Here is a 21,084-nt window from a genome sequence, read left to right as displayed (position 1 = left end):
CAAGTGGGCTCTAAAATGGAAAGTAACTCTGTTTTATGGTTCTTTTTGTTAGGTTGGTGATGATATGAATTCATTCTTGTTGTGCTGTTCACAATTTGCAACTCAGCTGGAGGAAGCAGTTAAAGAAGAACGTGGTGTATGTATTCCAAATCATGTACAGTGTAAACTATGGGAGCTTGTCTTGGTTGTAAAAACTGTGATGTGATATCCAGTAAGCAATATTAGTCTAGAATCAATCCTATGGGGAATTACAAAAATCATTAGAAAAGAGCTTTTTTTATTTTATTCTCAGTGTAGACATTTATATCTGTGGATTTTTCTTTAAATACAATATCAATACAATACTTTCAAATATGAACTCTATATTTTATTTTTCATTTTAAAATAAGCCTATGTTATCAAAATTATGTTAATATTAATGTTGATTAAAAAAACAGGCTTTTTAAAAAAAGGATCATCATAGTAGTAATTCTAATTCCCTGTATGAAAAAATACTATTAACACAGTTATACTTGAATTTCTGCTTTTTCCTAACATATTATTATTATTTCTAGTATGTAAAAATGTATGTTTTCAAAAATGAAACAATATGTGGCAAGAAAGACAGCTCAGTGGTTAAGAGTATTTGTTGCTCTTACAGAAGACTCAGCTTTTGTTCCCGGTACTACATGGTCACTCACACTCATGTGTAACTCTAGTTCCAGGAGCTTCAGAATGCTCTTCTGGCTTCTGCAGGGATGCATGTAATGCATATGCACAATCATGCAGACAAAAAAAATGACAGAAAATAAAAAATAAACTTTTTAAATTTTTAAATGAAATCACTTTGCTCATTTCCAAATATACTTTATGTTTTAAAACATACCATGGTAATTATATTTACAAGACATTTTGGACTGGTTAAAGCTGGTTATTGTATATTTTTCTTGAGTAACCTGAAAAATAGACTCGATAGTATCAGTGGAGCAGCTGCCACCATTTGCACCTGGGAGCCCGGAGGCTCCACAGCCTTCTGTGAACAGTCCACCAGGAGAGAGTGATCTCCCAATTTCCCAGCAGCACTTTCATTTCTGAGCACAGAGGTAAGATTTCCACCTCCTCTTTGGAGGGGAACAGCTAGGAGCGCACAGGGCATACTATCAGTGGAGCAGCTGGGACGGAAGTCTTCCCACTACCATTTGCACTGGGGAGCCAGACAGCTCCACAGCCCTCTGAGCACAGACCCTGACAGAAGAGAGTTGGTCTCCCAGGAGTATGGACCCAGGCTTATAGGCCCGCAGGAGGGACAAGCTCCAGCCAGAGACAGCAAGACCAACTAACACCAGAGATAGCCAGATGGAGAAAGGCAAGAGTAAGAACCCTACCAACAGAAACCAAGGCCACTTGGAAACATCAGAACCCGGTTCTCCTACCACAGCAAGTTCCAGATACCCCAACACACCGGAAAAGCAAGAGTTGGATTTAAAATCATATCTCATGATGCTGATAGAGGGCTTCAAGAAGGACTTAAATAACTCCCTTAAAGAAATACAGGAGAACATGGTCAACAGGCAGAAACCCTTAAAGAGGAAACACAAAAATTCCTTAAGGATTACAGGAAAACACAAACAATCAAGTGAAGGAACTGAACAGAACCATCCAGAATCTAAAAAGTGGAAGCAGAAGCAATAAAGAAATCACAAAGTGAGTTATTTCTGGAAATAGAAAACCTTGAAAAGAATTAAGGAGTCATAGATGCAAGCATCAACAACAGAATACAAGAGATAAAAAAAAAAGAATCTCAGTTGCTGAAGATACCATAGAAAACATTGACTCAACAGTCAAAGAAAATGCAAAATGCAAAAAGCGTGTAACCCAAAACATCCAGGAAATCCAGGACACAAAGAGAAGACCAAATCTAAGGATTATAGGTATAGAAGAGAGTGAAGATTTACAACTTAAAGGGCCAGTAAATATCTTCAACAAAATTTTAGAAGAAAACTTCCCTAACCTAAAGAAAGAGATGCCCATGAACATACAAGAAGCCTACAGAACTCCAAATAGATTTGACCAGAAAAGAAATTCTTCCTGTTGTGCAATAATTAAACTGCCAAAATGACTAAACAAAGAAAGAATATTAAAAGCAGTAAGGGGAAAAGGTCAAGTAACTTATAAAGGAAGGACCTATCAGAATTACACCAGACTTCTCAACAGAGATGATGAAAGCTAGAATATCTTGGGAAGATAATATACAGACCCTGAGAGAACACAAATGCCAGCCCAGGCTCATATACCTAGTAAAACTCTCAATTACCATAGATGAAGAAACCAAGATATTCCACAACTAAACCAAATTTATACAATATCTTTCCACAAATCCAGCCCTACAAAGCATAATAGGTGGAAAACACCAACACAAGGAGGGAAACTACAGCCTAGAAAAAGCAAGAAAGTAATCTTCCAACAAACCCAAAAGAAGATACCCACACAAACATAAAAATAACATCAAAAATAACAGTACAATCACTATTCCTTAATATTTCTTAACATCAATGGACTCAATTCCCCAATAAAAAGACATAGACTTACAGAAATATTTTTCATGTAAATCTTCAATTTTATCAGAAATTGTTTGTAATTCTTCTTTCTATTAATTTAGTAATGCTTTTTTATGTCTACTATTTTCTACATTATTTTTATGATAATCTTCAATTTTAACATGTTTTTCTGTATATTTCTTCTATTTTATCCAAAATGTTTTCCATGTAAATCTCTGATTTTATCACAAAATGTTTTTAATTCTACCTTCAATTAATTTAGAAAGGTTTTTATGTTTACCATTTTATCTGCATAATTTTCCATTAAATATTCAATTTTAGCCTGTTTTTCTATATATTTCTTGAATTTTATCAGAAATATTTTCCATGTAAATCTGCAATTTTACCTGAAATGTTTATAATTCCACTTTCAATCAAGTTAAAATTGTTTTTATGCCTACCATTTTATCTGTATAATTTTCCATGATAATCTTCAATTTTAACATGTTTTTCTACATTTTCTACAATTTTATCAGAAATATTTTTCATCTTCAATTCTATCATAAAATGTTTCTACTTCCTTTTTCAATTAATTTAGCAATGTTTTTATGCCTACCACTTTACTCTTCAATTTTCTATAAAAATTGTCCATTTTAATGTGTTTTTCTATATATCTCTTCTATTTTATCAGAAATATTTTCCATTAAAATTTTCAATTTTATCATAAAATGTTTTACTTCCTTTTTCAATAAAATAACATGCTTTTCAAAAAAGAAAAAGGAAAATAAGTCTATGTTTATATGTGAGGGTCAACATTTAATGTGTGTTCTATATACATTATATAGTTAATAATACATAATATCATGTACTTTATGTTCTGTGATAGATACATAGGTCCATTTGTAGTGTTGTTACCTGATATCATTTGTTGTCTGCTTAGATTTTTCAAAACCTACTTTATTTAGGGTTCTTAAACGCTTCAACCTCTCTTCTAGCCCACTGAACAAAGGTAGGGGGAAAAGATTATTAGGGAAAGAATTGTGGACCTGTTTAAAAGTAGTTCTTTGGAGAAATTCCACTCTTTGTCAGATACCAGCAGTCTAGTTCAATAGCAAACACCAAACGAAAATCAGTAGCAACAGCACAATCCAGCAGAAACAGCAAGACCCCACAGAAGTGGCCAGAATCAGACAGAATAACACCAAAAGTTGTTTGGTGAATTTTTCACTACAAAGTCAAGACCAGAAAAGACCAGTGAAGACCAGTAAAGCATTGCTTGGGATCATTCTCTCACTTTGGGTTTCTATTTATATGCTTTCTAAACATCAAGTGCCTTCTTGAGTGTCTGTCTTCCGCAAAACTTCACATGCTCTCTCAGAAGGCAGCTTTCAGGAAAACATCACGTGATACAACTGAGTTTTTAAAGAAACCACTAAATTTGATTTCATTTTGTCTTTGCCTTTTCTTCCCCTCCCCTTTTCTTCTCTGTTCATCTGTTTCATAATTCCTTATAACTGTTTTGTCTCAATGGCTAATTCTTCTATTTTGTGCTTCTGCTTTGCATGTTACTTTATCTGATACAAATGTTCTTACTACATTTTGTTTATATTTTTCCAATTAAATATTTACCCCTTTAAATATTTCTAACATTATTTTATGTTAATTTCTAATTGAAGAAAAATATTTCAAAATTTAGTTTTCAGTAATCCAAACAATATTTTACCTTATGATGATGGAACTATAGACCTGTAAAACAAGTAGAGAACCCAGAAAATGAAGAGAGTTCATCATTGGTAAAGCACCTACCTGTTGCATAAGGATAAGGATATGAGGCAGAACCCCAACATCTATATAAAATCTGGTTGGTGCCCATCTATAAACCTAATACTCGGATATGGGATGGAGATGGATAGATCCACAGAGCTTGCTTGTCAGCCAGGTTCATCAAAATACAAATCATAATGACAAGGAAATATAAGACATATTAGGAAAGACTGATTAAAGCATGAGTCTATTGATTTTTTTTTAAATCTACCAAGAGAATAGGGCAAGAAAAATCATATAAGTAAAACATTTGGATCATTTAAAGCTGATAGGAGATTATCATGATTATTATGGATCTGTATCAATAAATGAGAGATAAGTAACTATGACAAAAAGGTGAGAAGAAAAAACACAAATAGTTCATAAATATATCAAAATCTATTGTATCATTTTATTAGTTTTTAGGAAGCTGGGAATGTTACTAAACCATGTCACATTACTGGATAAGAATAATATGCTGATTGGCTGAGAGCCAACATTTTTATAAAACTCTTCAATTGATTGTGCATTTCTTGTGGTACCCTGTATCTATTACTCTGCAAGCATTCCTGTTGAAAAACCCCAATGTTTACCAACACTGTCCAGATCATTACCACTTATCCAGATCATTACTTTCAGAAAGACATTTTTGATAATTCAACTTTAAACATGTGGTGCTTTGAATGAACATTAATCCTATAGATCATACTTAGTTCCCTATTAGTACAACTATTTGGGAAAGATTAGGATGTATGCCTTTGTTGGAAAAAAATATGTCATGGTACTTTTTAAGCTTTGAGACTTCAAAAGGATCCTACCATTACCAGTGTGCTTTCTCTGCCTCCTGCTTTGGGATCAAGCTTTCTTCCTGCCATGACTTTCCTCCATCCTTACAGAGTCTAACCTTGTCAGGCCTTTGTCATTCTAATTAGATGATAATTCTAAAGCTAAAGTTACACTATGTTCATTCTATAGGTGTCTATTTACTTTTTAATGCTTTTATTTTATGTCCTAAAATTTTCAATTAGTAACAACATAGATTTTGAAAGAAAAGTCTTAAAGAGCTTAAATCATATCTTGAAATTCATATAAATATGTGGAAAATATATAAATCAAATTCAAATATAATTGATGAAATTTTTTAAATGAATAATGAAAGTCTTTACAATGAAGGAGTATTATAGAATAAGATAACAAGTTTTTCAACTTAAAAAATGTTTTTTTTCTTTTCCTTTTTTTGGTGGTGGGTGAGTGGGGTACAAGAATGGGAGACTAGGCCTGGAAAGGATGAGAAACAGATGTGATGGAGTGTATTATAAGAAATTTCCAAATAATTAAAAAATTATTATCTTGGGGAAAATAATAATTACTAATATTGGTTGAAATTCAGATAACTATTAAAATAACCACTTCAGAGCAGAAAAGTGGGGGAGATTTACTACATTTACTGAAGAGGTCTTGTCATCCCATTTTGTTTCCACTTAGGAACATAACATAAAAAAATCAGAGTAATTTTAGCAAATTTATCATTGATAATTATAAATGTTACATGACACTTATTTTATTTTTAAAAATACTATATAAAACTTTGTTTTCCAGATTTTGGAGTCTCTTTTCAAGGTATGTGTTTCAATTCATTGCAACTTAAGGTAACTAAAAGTAAAGAGAAGAATGCATATTAAGCAAAGATAATCTAGGTCCTGAAATTGTAACATTCCCTGGTTGATGCTAGATATTTTTAGGTTTATCTCGCAGTTGTATGTTACACTATCCCCTTCTGAACCCTGTGTGATGCATGTGAGTCAGGAATGGTACTTGGCAGATATAGGGTTACAGACACATGTGTATTAACTTTCTCCTTATTTTTTTTTTTATGAAGTGGTTTCAGCAACAAGTCAACCAAATGGAGGAGGTAAAATATAACTTCTTAACTGTTAATTATGCTAGTATTTGACCCATTTGAAAATCAGTTTGAAGTATGTGTAAATCAAGTGTTTCAATAACCATTGATTATAAAGTAATATTTTGATTTAGGTTGAAAAATAATCAATTTGTAGCAAATATTTATCAGTAATTTGCATATGAGTTTTTGTATGAATTCAGTAAAGAACAAATATATAGGATCATTTCTTTTTTATTGAAAAGGGAAGTAAAAACACTTTATGATAAAATTAAAGATTTACATGGAAAATATTTCAGATAAACACGTTAAAATTGACAATTTTCATGGAAAATTAAAGAGTAAAGTGGTAGACATGTAAAACATTGCTAAATTAATTGAAATATGGAATAGAAACATTTTATGATAGAATTGAAGATTTACGTGGAAAATATTTCTGATAAAATTGTAGAAAAATGTAGAAAACGTTAGAATTGAATATTATCATGGAAAATTTTATATAGATATAATAATGGTAACCATAAAAGTATTCCTAAGCTAATTGAAAGTGGAATTATAAACATTTTCTGATAAACTTGAGATTTACATGGAAAATATTTCTGATAAAATTGAAGAAATATATAGAAAAACATATTAAAATTAAAGATTATCATGGAAATTATACAGATAAAATGATAGGCATAAAGATAATTCTAAGTTGATTGAAGGTGGAATTATAAACATTTTCAGATAAAATTAAAGCTTTACATTGAAAATATTTCTGGTAAAATTGAAGAAATATATAGACAAACGTTAAAATTGACTATTTCATGGAAAATTTTACATAAAGAATGGTTGATGTAAAAACTCTAAATTAATTGAAGATGGAGTTAAAAACATTTATGATAAAATCAAAGATTTACATTCAAAACATTTATGATAAAATAGAGAAAGTATATAGAAAGATATTAAAAATGAAGATTATCATGAAAAATAATGCAGACATAATGGTAGACATAAAAACATTACTAAATTAACTAAAAGTGAAATTACAAACATTTTCTGATAAAATTGAAGATTTTCATGAGAATTTCTGTTAGTCTATATCTTTTCATTGGGGGAGTTGAGTCCATTGTTGTTAAGACATATTAAGGAATAGTGATTGTTGCTTCCTGTTATTTTTTATGTTATTTTTATGTTTGTGTGGGTATCTTCTTTTGGCTTTGTTGGAAGAAGATTACTTTCTTGCTTTTTCTAGGGTGTAGTTCCCTCCTTGTGTTGGCATTTTCTATCAATTATCCTTTGTAGGGCTGGATTTGTAGGAAGATATTGTGTAAATTTGGTTTTATCATGGAATATCTTGGTTTCTCCATCTATGATGATTGAGAGTTTTGCTGGGTATAGTAGCCTGGCCTGGCATTTGTGTTCTCTTAGGGTCTGTATGAGGTCTACTCAGGATCTTCTAGTTTTCATTGCCTCTGGTGAGAAGTCTGGTGTGATTCTGATAGGTCTGCCTTGATAAGTTATTTGCCCTTTTTCCCTTACTGCTTTAAATATTCTTTCTTTGTTTAGTGAATTTGGTATTTTGATTATTATGTGCCAGGAGAACTTTCTGTTATGGTCCAGTCTGTTTGCAGTTCTGAAGGCTTCTTGTATGTTCATGGGCATCTCTTTCTCTAGGTTAGGGAAGTTTTCTTCTACAATTTTGTTGAAGGTATTTACTGGGCCTTTAAGATGTAAATCCTTGCTCTTGTCTATACCTATAATCCTTAGGTTTGGTCTTCTCATTGTGTCCTGGAGTTCCTGGATGTTTTGGGTTACCAGCTTTATGCATTTTACATTTTCTTTGACTGTTGAGTCAATGTTTTCTATGGTATCTTCAGCACCTGAGGTTCTTTCTTCTATCTCTTGTATTCTGTGAATGATGCTTGGATCTATGATGCCTGAATTCTTTCCAAGGTTTTCTATCTCCAGAGATGTCTCACTTTGTGATTTCTTTATTGTTTCTACTTCCACTTTTAGATCCTGGATGGTTTTGTTCAGTTCCTTCACTTGATTGATTGTGTTTTCCTGTAATTCCTTAAGGGATTTTTGTGTTTCTTCTTTAAGGGCTTCTGCATGTTGACACATGATCTCCTGTATTTCTTTAAGGGATTTTTGTGTTTCCCCTTTAAGGGCTTTTACCTGTTGACTGATGTTCTCCTGTATTTCTTTAAGGGAGTTATTTAAGTCTTTCTTGAAGTCTTCTATCAGCATCATGAGATACAATTTTAAATCCAACTCTTGCTTTTCCAGTGTGTTGAGGTATCCAGGACTTGCTGTGATGGGAGAACTGGGTTCTGATGTTGCCATGTGACCTTGGTTTCTGTTGGTAGGGTTCTTGTGCTTGCCTTTTGCCATCTGGTGCTAGTTGGTATTGTTTTCTCTGGCTGGAGTCTATTCCTCCTGTGGGCCTGTAAGCCTGTGTCCTTACTCCTCTGAGTTCAAAAGTGAAAGCACTACTGGGAGATCTCTCTCTCCTGGCGGGCTATGTACAGAAGTCTGTGGAGTTTCCCAGCTCCCTGGTGCAAATGGCAGCAGGAAAACTTCTGTCCCAGCTGTTCCACTGATCTTAGGCCCTGTGTGCTCCTAGCTGGTCCCCTCCAGAGAGAAGGTGGAGATCTCACCTCTGTGCTCAGAAGTGAAAGCACTGCTGGGAGATAACTCTCTCCTGGTGTGCTGTGCACAGAAGGCTGTGGAGTCTCCCAGCTCCCTGGTGACAATGGCAGCAGGAAGACTTCTGTCCCCTCATTTTTCTCCTAAAGAATAATGTAAATTTTACTCACTTTCTTTTTCTAATTTACATAAAAGTGGTAGGAATTTATCAACTTAAAATTTCTCCTATATTTAAAAATTATCCATAATATAAGCAGACATAAAATTATATTGATTTTTTTCAAAATTTATTCTGTTCTTGAATGACATCATTTATATTTTAGATTTTCAAATTCTTTAAAAATTAGACTGAGAATAACTGGTCTCTGTCTTTAAGGGCTTTCAATTCTGCTTTGGGAGAGAGAATATATGTGTTCCTTTAAGCATGAAAGAATAGTTTCCAAGGAAGCTTAAGGGATTATTCAGAATTGTTCTGATTCGATAAACTTATTCAAATTAATAAAGAAAATAATGAAATGCTCTTAAGGCATGAAATCAAAATGGGTATTTAGTAACTGTCAAATTTTGTTACTTTAGATAAGTAAAGACCAAAGTAATTTACAAGCAGATCTTCCATCCGATGATAAATTCGTCAATAAGGGCATTACACAAATTGCAAAGCTCATACGTAAATTTGAAGATATTAAAGGTCGCCTAAAAGAGCGTAGGGTATCCCTACAGTCTAAACAAACGTAAGTGAATTATAAGAATTAATTGAATTAATATCAGATGTAAGCTAACTCAATGTTAATCCTTTACAAAGAACTTCTTAATAATCGCTGAATGCTTAGTTACTTTTTTCTGATTTAAAGTTTTAATAGTCTGAGATGGTGTTATTTGGTGCAGTGAACATTAATCACATGTGGCTAGTCAAACTCAATTTAGTAAAGCAAATTGGCTTCTGGGTCACTCTAAACACATTGTAAGTATTCAATAGCCACATACAGCTATTATTTAAACCTTCTATTGGATATACCTATCTTTAAAACATCTAAATTGTAATCATGTTTCTGAATACTTTTGAAATAAATTTTAATTAAAATAGAACTATATCACATTCCCATTTCCTTCCTCCAGCCCCTTCCAGCAGCCTTCCCATGCCCCCTCAAGTTAATAGCCTCTTTTCCTTTATTATTGTTACATACATACATATGTGTATATATATAATTATTCACAAATACATAATCACAACATACTGAGTTTGTTGTTTGTCTATACATAGTTTCATAGTGAGTGAAATTTACATTACAATGACCATTTCTCATTGGGCAGCTAATAAAGGGAATATTATTGTAAATCTTTATCTAGGAGTGGGACCCTGCAAAAATTTACACCTTTCACATTAGCATGTCCATTGGTACACTATTGTTCTCCAGTCCTGTTTATGTAGCCATTTCTAGGATACACTGCTTCCCTTCCAGGTCTTAAGGGTATTGCAATCTTTCGACTCCTTTTCCCAAGATGTTCTTTGAGCAATTGATGCAAGAGCTATGATGTAGATGTTTCTGCTGGGGCTAAGCTCCCCATGACCAGTTGATCTATGCATTTTGCCCACTTATGGATTACTGTGATGGTTTCCATTTGCTGTAAAAAGAGGCTTCTTTGACAAGAAGTGTAGTTATACTTATCTATAAACGGGGGGAGGTAAGAGGGCTTATGGGACTTTCGGGGAGTGGGGAGCCAGAAAAGGGGAAATCATTTGAAATGTAAATAAAAAATATACCGAATTAAAAAAAAGAAAAAAAAGAAAAAAAGGATAAGATTTAGAACGTAGTTAATTGTTATGCAAGTTTATTAAATTTCTGATGGTATAGGTTCTTTAAAAAAGAAAACAAAACCTTTTTATTAGTTCTTTGTAAACTTCACATCATGTACCCCACTCCCACTCTTCCTCCACTCCCCTCATACCTGCCCTGCACCTTTGCAGCCTCCTCCCCAACAGAAAAAAAAATCTTGATTAAGCTAAAGTATATCACACTGTGTTCCTTACCATACCATTTCCTCTACATTTCTTTGCTTGCAAATGTTCATTGTAATGACCCATTTTATCTGGTATGAGGCCTCTGACCACTGGTACAATATCAATACTCCATGGAACCTCAATGCTTCCATACACACATTAGTGTGTTTGTGTTTGTGTGTGTGTGTTTGTGTGTGTGTGTGTGTGTGTGTGTGTGTGTGTGTGTGTGTGATTTTCTTTCTTTTTCTTTTTCTTTCTCACCAGTTCCTAAAGAGTTAAAAGACTTCAGAGTTTCTGGTCACAGAAAGTATTGGCTGTAAGTAATTAGGTTTTCTATTCTAGTCCCCTCCTGCTATCTGCAGGAGTCAATTGCTAGAAGCAAATGATCATTGTAAATGATCATTTTGATGTATTCTTGAATTTGGTTTGCAAGATTTTTATTGAGTATTTTTGCATCGATATTCATAAGGGAAATTAATTGATCTGAAGTTCTCTTTCTTTGTTGGGTCTTTGTGCCATTTAGGTATAAGTGTAATTGTGGATTCATAGAACAAATTAGGTAATGTTCCTTTTGTTTCTATTTTGTGAAATAGTTTGAAGAATATTGGTATTAGGTCTTATTTCAAGGTATGATAGAATTCTGCACTAAACTGACCTGTTCTGAGCTTTTTTTTTTTTAATTCTTTTTTATTTAATTTTTTTTTGTTTGGGAGACTTTTAATGACTGCTTCTATTTCTTAAGGGGTAGTGAGACTGTTTAGATGGTTTATCTGATGTGGTTTTAACTTTGGCACCTGCTACTCTCTAAAAAAAAAAAAATTGTACATTTCATCCAGATTTTTTAGTCTTGTTGAGTATAAGTTTTTATAGTAGGATCTGATAATTGTTTTAATTTCCTCGGATTCTGTTATCTTTCCCTTTTCATTTCTGATTTTGTTAATTTGGATTCCGTCTCTGTCCCCTCTGGTTAGTCCGGCTGTGTTTATTTATCTTGTTGATCTTCTCAAAGAACCAGCTCCTGGCTTTTTTGTTTGTTTTGTTTGTTTGTTTTTATTCTTTGTATATATCTTTTTATTTCAACTTGACTCATTTCAGCTCTGAGTTTGGTTATTTCCTGCCCTCTATTCCTCTTGTATTTGCTTCTTTTTGTTCTAGAGCTCTCAGGTGTGCTGTCAAGCTGCTACTGTATGCTCTCTCCAGTTTTTTTGTTTGTTTGTTTGGGGTTTTTTGGAGGCATTTAGAGCTATGAGTTTTTCTCTTAGCATTGCTTTCTATTTTTTTAAGATTTATTTATTTATTATGTATATGTAAGTACACAGTAGCTGTCTTCAGAAACTCCAGAAGAGGGTGTCTTGTTATGGATGGTTGTGAGCCACCATGTGGTTGCTGTGATTTGAACTCTGGACCTTCAGAAGAGTAGTCGGTGCTCTTAACCACTGAGCCACCTCACCAGCCCCCTTAGCACTGCTTTCATTCTGTTCCATAAGTTTAGGTATGTTGTGCCTTTGTTGTCATTAAATTCTAAAAAGTCTTTAATTTCTTATTTCTTCCTTGCCAAGTTATCATTGAGTAGAGCACTGTTAAGCTTCCATATGTAGGTGGGCTTTCTGTTGTTTTTGTTATTAAAGACCAGTATTAGTCCCTGGTGATCTGATAGGATGCATGGGATTATTTCAGTCTTTTTTTTATCCATTGCAGGCTATTTTGTGACCAATTATATAGTCAGTTTTGGAGGCAGTACCATGAAGTGCTAAGAATAAGGTATATTCTTTTGTTTTAGGATGAAATGTTCTATAGAAATCTGTTAAATCCACTTGGTTCATAACTTCTTTTAATTTCACTGTGTCTCTGTTTAGTCTCTGCTTCCATGACATGTTCACTGATGTGAGTGTTGTGTTGAAGTCTCCCTCTCCCACTATTATTGTCTGAGGTGCAATGTATACTTTGAGTTTTAGTAAAGTTTCTTTTATAAATGTGGGTGCCCTTGCATTTGGTTCATATATATTCAGAATTTAGAGTTCATCTTGGTAGATTTTTCCTATGATGAGCATGAAGTGTCCTTCCTTATCTCTTTTGATAATTTTTGGTAGAAAGTTGAATTTAATTGATATTAGAATGGCTACTCCAGCTTGTTTCTTGGGACCATTCGCTAGGAAAATTTCTTTCTAGCCTTCTATTCAGAAGTAGTGTCAGTATATGTCACTGAGGTATGCTTCCTATATGCAGAAAATACTGGGTCCTATTTATGTATTCAAAGGGTTAGTCTATGATTTTTATTGGGGAATTGAGTTCATTTGATGTTAAGAGATATTAAGGAAAAGTGATTGTAGTTTCCTGTTACTTTTATTGTTGATGGCAGAATTATGTTTGTGTGGCCATCTTCTTTTGGGTTTGTCGAAGGAAGATTACTTTCTTACTTTTTCTAATGTGTAGTTTCCCTCCTTGTGTTGGAGTTTTCTACCTATTATCCTTTGTAGGGCTGGATTTGCAGAAAGATATTGTGTAAATCTGGTTTAGTCATGGAATATCTTGGCTTCTCCATCATTGGTAATTGAGAGTTTTGCTAGGTATATGAGCCTGGGTTGGCATTTGTGTTCTCTTAAGGTCTGTATATTATCTGCCGAAGATCTTCTGGCCTTTATTGTTTCTGTTGAGAAGTCTGGTGTAATTCTGATAGTTCTGCCTTTATATGTTACTTGACGTTTTTTCTTACTGGTTTTAATATTCTTTATTTTGAGAATCTGGTGTTTTGATTATTATGTGATGGGAGTGAAAGGGGCTTAAGAAGAGAGAATAGGGGTTAAGGGAGTGTGGCACAGCAGTATGGAGGAAGGGGATGCCCAGGTGGGCCCATGTCCAAGTACCTCTTCCCCCTGAGGGACCATACCCACACAGGCTTGGTATAGGAGTTAGTGGTAGAGAAAGGCAGAGAGAGAGAGAGAGAGAGAGAGAGAGAGAGAGAGAGAGAGAGAGAGAGAGAGAGTAGAGAGTAGTGGAGGCTGGCCATGACCATGTTGAGAGAGGGGGGAGGGGAGGAGAGCCCAAGGGGCAGAGAGGTAAGAGTAGGATGAGAGAGAGTGGAGAGAGAGAGAGAGAGAGGAGGGGAAAATAGCCCCTTTTATAGTGGGCCAGGTCTATGGGGCGGGACATACCTGGCTGTTGCCAGGTTAAGTGTGGGGTGGAGCTTAGACAGAATACCAACATACACCAGTATTTGTTTAATTAAAAAAGAAAAAAGAAAAAGAAGTGATGGTGAAGCAGGAATAGGGTTGTCATTGAGATCTGGCTGCTTCATGCTGACATTGGGCTGATATGTCTCTGAGGAACTTAGAGAAAGGGGTATGGGGGTGTTTGTCCAGTTTCAGGAGAACTGGCTACTTTCTTGCTGTCCAGGGTCTGTCTGTGGAGCCATTTGAGGATAGGTCAGGAGAACAGGTCCAGTAGAAGCTGTCTGTGTCTAGAGGAGCTGAGAGGAGATTGGAGCATCTGAAGGTTGCTTCTCTGGAGCTGTCCTGGATGTGGCAAGGGTCTGGACTTAACAAGATGATGGAACACATTAGTATAGGTAGGGAATAAGATTAAGTACATTTGGGAGAAAGGAAAATATTTTTTAAGATGTACAATTGAAACCCAGAGGAATCCCACCCTTTGGAAAGGTAGTAAAGTGGGAACTTAGGCAGATTTACTTAACTGGATGGAGCCTACTTGGTCCATGAGCCGTGGATCTGAGTAGGTTTCTTGTAGCTAACAAGTTTAACAACATGAGTTAACCACATGAACATTCTTTAAAATGAGCCTTTGTGGATCAGAAGGAATAGGATTGAAAGTTGGATTGTATAGTAGAATCTTTATTATTAGAGTCAGGCAAATCTATAGGAACTCAGATGTTAGGACAGTGACAGAGCAAGAAGAGGAAATATGAAGCATTTAATGGAAACAGAGTTTAGGAAGGAGATAACTGTCTAGCTGTCAGTGTAGTCAAAGGTCTGAGGAATAAACAATAATTTAGCAATTATATTATTAAAAAGTGACAGATTCCAGTAGCCAGCAGTTCTTTGTGGTCTCTGGTCACCATGGCATCTTTGGCTGTCAATCTGTCTTTCAAGTACAGAAGATGCAGGGCTTTTTCTCTGTGGAATGGATACCCATGACATGAAAAATAACTCAAGGTATCTGGTCTTGTCCACTGTGCTCTTTTAGGCAGCGTCCTGAAGTGGTCCACATCTTTCTTCTGAGACCTCCTGGGAGAAGCTGTCATGACTTTGGGAATTCTGTCTGTCTTAAATTTAATAACAAACTTCTGACAAGATTGAGCGCAAGATAGGAGAGCAATAGTCAAAAGAGGGTAGGAATGGGAATCTTAAGTAACTTTGACAGGTTGCATAGGTAGAGGAAAATATATTACTTTGGTTAGCAAAAATGCTAGGATCAGAGTAAGAAAGCTGGCAGCAATGGATTAAATTGTGACAGAAAATGAGTTTGTCTAGGCAAATTTAGGCTCGTTAACATCAACTGGAGCACACAGGCTATAGGAACAAGGATGTGGAAACATGGAATAGGTGAGGCTTAGGTCCTTTATCATTTACCAGACTGTTAATTTTAAAATGTATGGTCAAAGACAATTAGCACCCACTGGGTGAGGGAGGGGTACCTGCTAAATAAAATTCCAGTGTCCTGGAAGGATATTGGCAGTGTGTTACAGCCAATGCTAGAAATTCAGGTTGTCATGAGAGATCTAGGTGTCAACAGCTAAGGAAGAACCCAACCTGGACCAGGATTTTTGGTGGCAAGAGGAAGCAAGAATGTGGGTTACTTCCGAGTGGGGAGAGGAGCACCCAAAGGAGGGCCTAAATGTCCTAAGCCGGAATGCTTGTCAGGAGGTCAGTCCTATGGACTGGGCATTGGAAGCTGACTCTTAGTTCAAGAGAAGCTGGCCAGCCTTCATTTGAGGGCTAAGAGTTATTTATTACTATGGTTGGTGTTTGTTCTAATTTGTAATCTGGTAGAAAGAAAAACCTGACAGGCAGCACGCACATTGTGGGAGCCGGTATAACTGTTTTCCCAGGTGCAAAACTGGAAGTTTGAGAAAAGCAAGCAGTGGCATGGCCACGCATACGTAGGAGGTGGGCGCACCCGAGGGAACTGGCACCCAAGTCCACAAGACCCACAGGAGAGGCCCAGGTGGTAGGTAGCAGCTGCTGTGAGAGAAGCGGCAGGGCTGTGAAAGAAGCGAGTGCCAGAAGTAGTCATACAAGATCTGGAGCATCTCAGCAGCCAGTGTGGAACTGACCTGCCCAGGCACTGCTCTGTGTTCTACTTCTAGCACCTGGCCAGTGTGTATTGTCTGGGCTGGATCTTTTTTCTCCCCCTTCTGCTGCTTGTGGCTCCCTCCCTTCTTCCTCCTCTTCCCTTCCGAGTGCAGCAGCAGAGCTGAGCTGGGAATGGGCTGCGGCCAGGCTGTGGCAGGCAACAGCAGGAGAAATCTGTACCAGAGTCCCATCCTCAAGGACAATGCAACGGCACCATAGAACTATATAAACTGTTGCTCTAACCCGTGGGCGGTGGGAATATTAGCTTACCGTCCAAGACTATCAAGGGAGGTTGTGGCTTAAATGGCAAAGCTGGCATACCTGCAGTGTTTCTCAATTCCAGGAGTGTTTCTCATTTTCCGGCCAACGCACCAATGAAAGGGGGCTTAAGAAGAGAGAATGGGGGTTAAGGGAGTGTGGCACAGCGGTGTGGGGGAAGGGGATGCCCAGAAGGGCCCATGTCCAAGCACCTCTTCCCCCCCCCCCCCCGTGAGGGACCACACCCACACAGGCATGGTATAGAATAGAGTTTATTCAGGGTAGAGGTTGGGAGTTAGTGGTGGAGAAAGGCAGAGAGAGAGAGAGAGAGAGAGAGAGAGAGAGAGAGAGAGAGAGAGAGAGAGAGAGAGTAGAGAGTAGTGGAGGCTGGCCATGACCATGTGGAGAGAGGGGGGAAGAGAGGAGAGCCCAAGGGGCAGAGAAGTGAGAGTAGGATGAGAGGGGGGAGAGAGAGAGAGAGAGGAGGGGTAAGTAGCCCCTTTTATAGTGGGCCAGGTCCATGGGACAGGGCATACCTGACTGTTGCCAGATAAGTGTGGGGTGGAGCTTAGACAATACCAACAAGGAGGAATTTCTTTTCTGTTCCTGTCCATTTGGTATTCTATAGGCTTCTTGTATGTTCATGGGCATCTCTTTCTTTAAGTTGGGGAAGTTTTCTTCTCTACTTTTGTTGAAGATATTTACTGGCCCTTTAAGCTGGTAATCTTTGCTCTCTTCTATACCCATTATTCTTAGAGTTGGTCTTCTCATTTAGTCCTGGATTTCTTGGATGTTTTGGGTTAAGAGATTTTTGCATTTTCTTTGACTGTAGTGGCAATGATTTCTATGGTATCTTCTGCACCTGAGATTCTCTCCTCTATCTCTTGTATTCTGTTGGTGAGGCTTTTTGACTCCTGATCTCTTCCTAGGTTTTCTTTTCTTTTCCTTTGTCTTTATTTTCTTTTTTTTTAATTGGCTTTTTCTTATTTATATTTCAAATGTTTCCCCCTTTCCAGACCTCCCCTCCTGAAACCCTCTATCCTATCCTCCCTCCTGATCTCTTTCCTAGGCTTTCTATCTCCAGGGTTGTTTCCCTTAGTGATTTATTTATTGTTTCTAGTTCCATTTTTACATCCTGGATGGTTTTTGTTCAGTTCTTTTACCTGTTTGCTTGTGTTTTTCTGTAATTCTTTAAAGGATTTTTGTGTTTCCTCTTTAAGGGCTTCTAACTGTTTACCTGTGTTCTCCTGTAATTCTTTAAAGGAGATATTTATGTCCTTCTTAAAGTCTTCTATCACCATCATGATATGTGATTTTAAATCTGAATCTGACTTTTCTGGTGTGCTGGTGTATACAGACAGGACTTGCTGTTGTGGGAGAACTGGATTCTTATGATGCAAAGTACTCTTGGTTTCTGTTGCTTAGGTTCTTGCACTTGCCCTTTGCCATCTGGTAATCTCTGGTGTTAGTTGGACTTGCTATCTCTGACTGGAGCTTGTCCCTCCTGTGGGTGTGTGAGCCTGTGATCTTAGGTGTGTCAGCACTCCTGGGAGACCATTTCTCTCCAGGTGGGGAGAGCTATGTCCCAGGGTTAGCTCTGGGGAGCTGATGGAAACCAAAGAGATCCTGTCCCTGGCTATTTCAAGGTTCCTGTATCCTGTGGGCTCCTGATGGGTCACTCTTTGGACAGTTATTGGAACAAAAGTGGTGGTCTCACCTGGGAACTTAAGATTGACAGCACTCCTGGAAGACCAGCTCTCTCCAGGCAGGATTTGGGTACAGAGACTTGTGGAACAGTCTTAGATCCAGGGCATGGAACACAAGGTAATTTTCTAGTAACTCCTGGGAGACCTGTAACTACTTTATAAGAAAGGCATTACTATGTGTAAGTTTTAACAGATGAGGAGCCTGGAGCTGAGGGAGGCACAGAAGGTGGATCCAGGCCACATAGTTATAGGTTTGGAGCAGGTTGTCTCACTCTCAGGCTTGTGCTCTGAGCACCACACCAAGTGATAATATACCAGCAGTTTTGACTGATTTGTTTTTGCTATTTTAGTTCTAAATGTTTTTTGTGTACTTAGTTATATTCTTGGGATGCACAATTTATAGAATTTGTCCTTTTTATTATAGGATGGCATTGGTGTTAGACTGAGTGAAGAATAAATGATATGCTAACTTTTATTTCATAAACTTCATATGTCTAGTCTGTAAATTTTAGTTCCTTGAGCATGTAACTTAACTCTGAATGTATATGAAGATATGCTTTCTTTATTGGCACTCTTAACAGGGATAAAGACCTACTATCTGAATCACTGAAACATTATGCACTTATAGAACAGCAAATTGAAGGTAATATTCTATGAATCCTTAAACTTTATAGTTTCATTAACATATTCTTTTTTTAAATTTTAACTTACATTCCTTCAATATGTCCCTTGTTACTTGTTGTTTCTCCTGGCCACATGCTCATGGTCCATCTCTTCTCATGGTAGCTTCACCCTTTTTTGTTCGCTTTCTTCCTCTCTTCTCTCTATCTGCCACCCTGAATCAGGTTACTGAAAACCCACTCACCTCTATCTATCTACTACCCAATCACAGGCCTTAGCCTTTTATACACAAATTAACTTGAGAAGCAAGGTTACAAAATATCAGTTGGTGTATGTGAGGCTCTTCTTATGGGCAACCAGATCTTGGAGGCCAGTTTTTAGCATTTGGATACACAATGCAGACAAACCCCAATACAGGCATTGTACACATATAGTTCACATGCAGGCAAATCACTCAAACACATAAAATAAAAAATATTCTTAAAGGATGAATGCTGTTATGTTTCCATAAAGTTTAGAGAGTTCAAAAATAGAACACATGATGAATCATTTAAATGTGTCATAATACATGACATTACAAATTGGTTTATCTCAAAAAATTAGAAATACATTAGAGATAAACAGTGCTTATTGCATGAAGAAGGAAAATGTTGGTCATTTGAGATGGCAATAATATATTAACATGAGAAGTAAAACTGGAGATCAGCATTAATTTGACAGAGGTCCTGCTGTTTGGATATTTTTAGTATTAAGCAGGGTATTGTTAAAGATTTTTGTAGTGAAATAAATGATAATGCAGCTTATATGTGCAATTGATACAAATCAGATTGCTAATAAAACGAACAGTTTAGAACCCTCTTTACCCGACATAATTGACAAAATTTGGTGATTGAAGGCAAAGAAAAGATGCTACTTTCAACCAATAGAAATGAAGAGAAGAGGAAAAAAAACAAGTAGTGGAAGGATGTGGCACAGTTGTGTCACACCTGCCTATCCACCAAGACCTGGTCCTGATCCCTGGTGTCACACAAGAAAGAGGAAAAGCATGTTTTAGAGAGAAAATGATGTATCTGTAAGTGATTATTATCCATGTTCATTCAGACACAACAGCCCAAGTGCCTGGTTGCAAGGGTTTGATATTGGAAGCTGTTGTTTTGTCTTTCCTTTGGGTGAATCATCAAAATTGATAATGTAGACTATGAACCCAATTAGTGTATAGAATTGTATATAAAATATATAATGGTAAATACTTGTATCTATTTCAGAGTTCATAAAATCCCATTCAGCTTTAGGATCTCAATATGTTTTTGAAACTGAGTCAGGTAAGCATCCATTCATTTAAATATCATCCCATTAACACCTCCTAAAGGTTCCATATCCTTCCAAATTACTTCCACCAACTGAGGACCAAGTGTTCATGATACTGAGTCTGTGGGAACATTCTCATTCATACCAAGATAGTTAAGAAACCTCTGTATTCTTGATTGGTTTTTTTTTTTCAAGATTTTGTCTGTTTTTTGTTTGTTTTTAAGAGAGAGTGTCAGCTATCCCAGGTTGACTATCCCAGGTTGGCTTCATAAAACAGCCCCCTGTCTTTGAAGCTCCTGGGAACCTAATGTGGTCTTTGATAGCAAAGGCTGTTTGGATTCTCGTGTGTGTGTGTGTGTGTGTGTGTGTGTGTGTGTGTGTGTGTGTGTGTGTGTATTTCTCACCCAAGGGAAGCTGTAGCAGGGAGATAGATATTTGTGACAAATATAGCTTGCAATGTGATCGTAATGACAGTAGCACCAGCAATGAAGCATGTTATCTATGAGATGTACATAGACTTGAGTTCTGTACCACAGGTACTTAAGGGCTAGCTGAGTCTGTGAGATGCAGATGCTGCTGTATTCTGAGCTACTGCTTTCTCAGCAAACTCAGTGGGGATGTTCCTGAAGCTTCTGAAGCTCTGGTGTCTGCACTGCAGATTCCATCAGACTGGCCCCAAAGCTGGGCTCTTGTATGTAAACACATGTGCAGTAGAAGTTGCAACAGATCCTTGGACTGTAAACTTGTATGACCTGGTAGCAGCTTTTATGTTTGAGTCCTGGACACCCAAAGTGGCACTGAAGCTTGGGTTGCAGTGTTGTGAGCACACAGTGCAGCTCTGAGGTCCTGGGGACTTCTTAGATGCAGGGATAGCTTTCCTGGCTGCTTACATGGGAGGAGAGAAATCTGGTCTGATTTTCATCTTTTTTCTTTATATAAGTCCTTTTGACTTCCTTACATTTTTCTCTTCATCTTTGATTTTATGGAATTTTAATAGTATGACATGTTTAGGTGCATATTTTTTTTTATG

The 21,084-nt window shown here is 36.6% G+C and overlaps 1 protein-coding gene across 2 annotated transcripts in view; it reads left to right on the top strand.

The window, feature by feature from the left end:
• LOC127671876 (coiled-coil domain-containing protein 7-like) overlaps nucleotides 1–21,084 on the top strand; it is a 68,710-nt gene that overhangs the window by 9,569 nt on the left and 38,057 nt on the right. The window contains exons 3-8 of one of the 2 annotated variants that reach the window (XM_052166944.1): nucleotides 53–136; nucleotides 5,919–5,939; nucleotides 6,199–6,231; nucleotides 9,430–9,584; nucleotides 18,707–18,768; nucleotides 20,012–20,068. In XM_052166944.1, coding sequence (XP_052022904.1) covers nucleotides 53–136; nucleotides 5,919–5,939; nucleotides 6,199–6,231; nucleotides 9,430–9,584; nucleotides 18,707–18,768; nucleotides 20,012–20,068 — 412 coding nt within the window. The remainder of the gene's footprint in view (nucleotides 1–52; nucleotides 137–5,918; nucleotides 5,940–6,198; nucleotides 6,232–9,429; nucleotides 9,585–18,706; nucleotides 18,769–20,011; nucleotides 20,069–21,084) is intronic. The other variant, XM_052166945.1, reaches the window with a different exon arrangement.

Source organism: Apodemus sylvaticus, chromosome 21 (genome assembly GCF_947179515.1).
Source record: "Apodemus sylvaticus chromosome 21, mApoSyl1.1, whole genome shotgun sequence".
NCBI classification, from domain to species: Eukaryota; Metazoa; Chordata; class Mammalia; order Rodentia; family Muridae; genus Apodemus; species Apodemus sylvaticus.
Note: the sequence above shows the minus strand (reverse complement) of the source record. Positions and strands in the feature narration are given on the sequence as shown.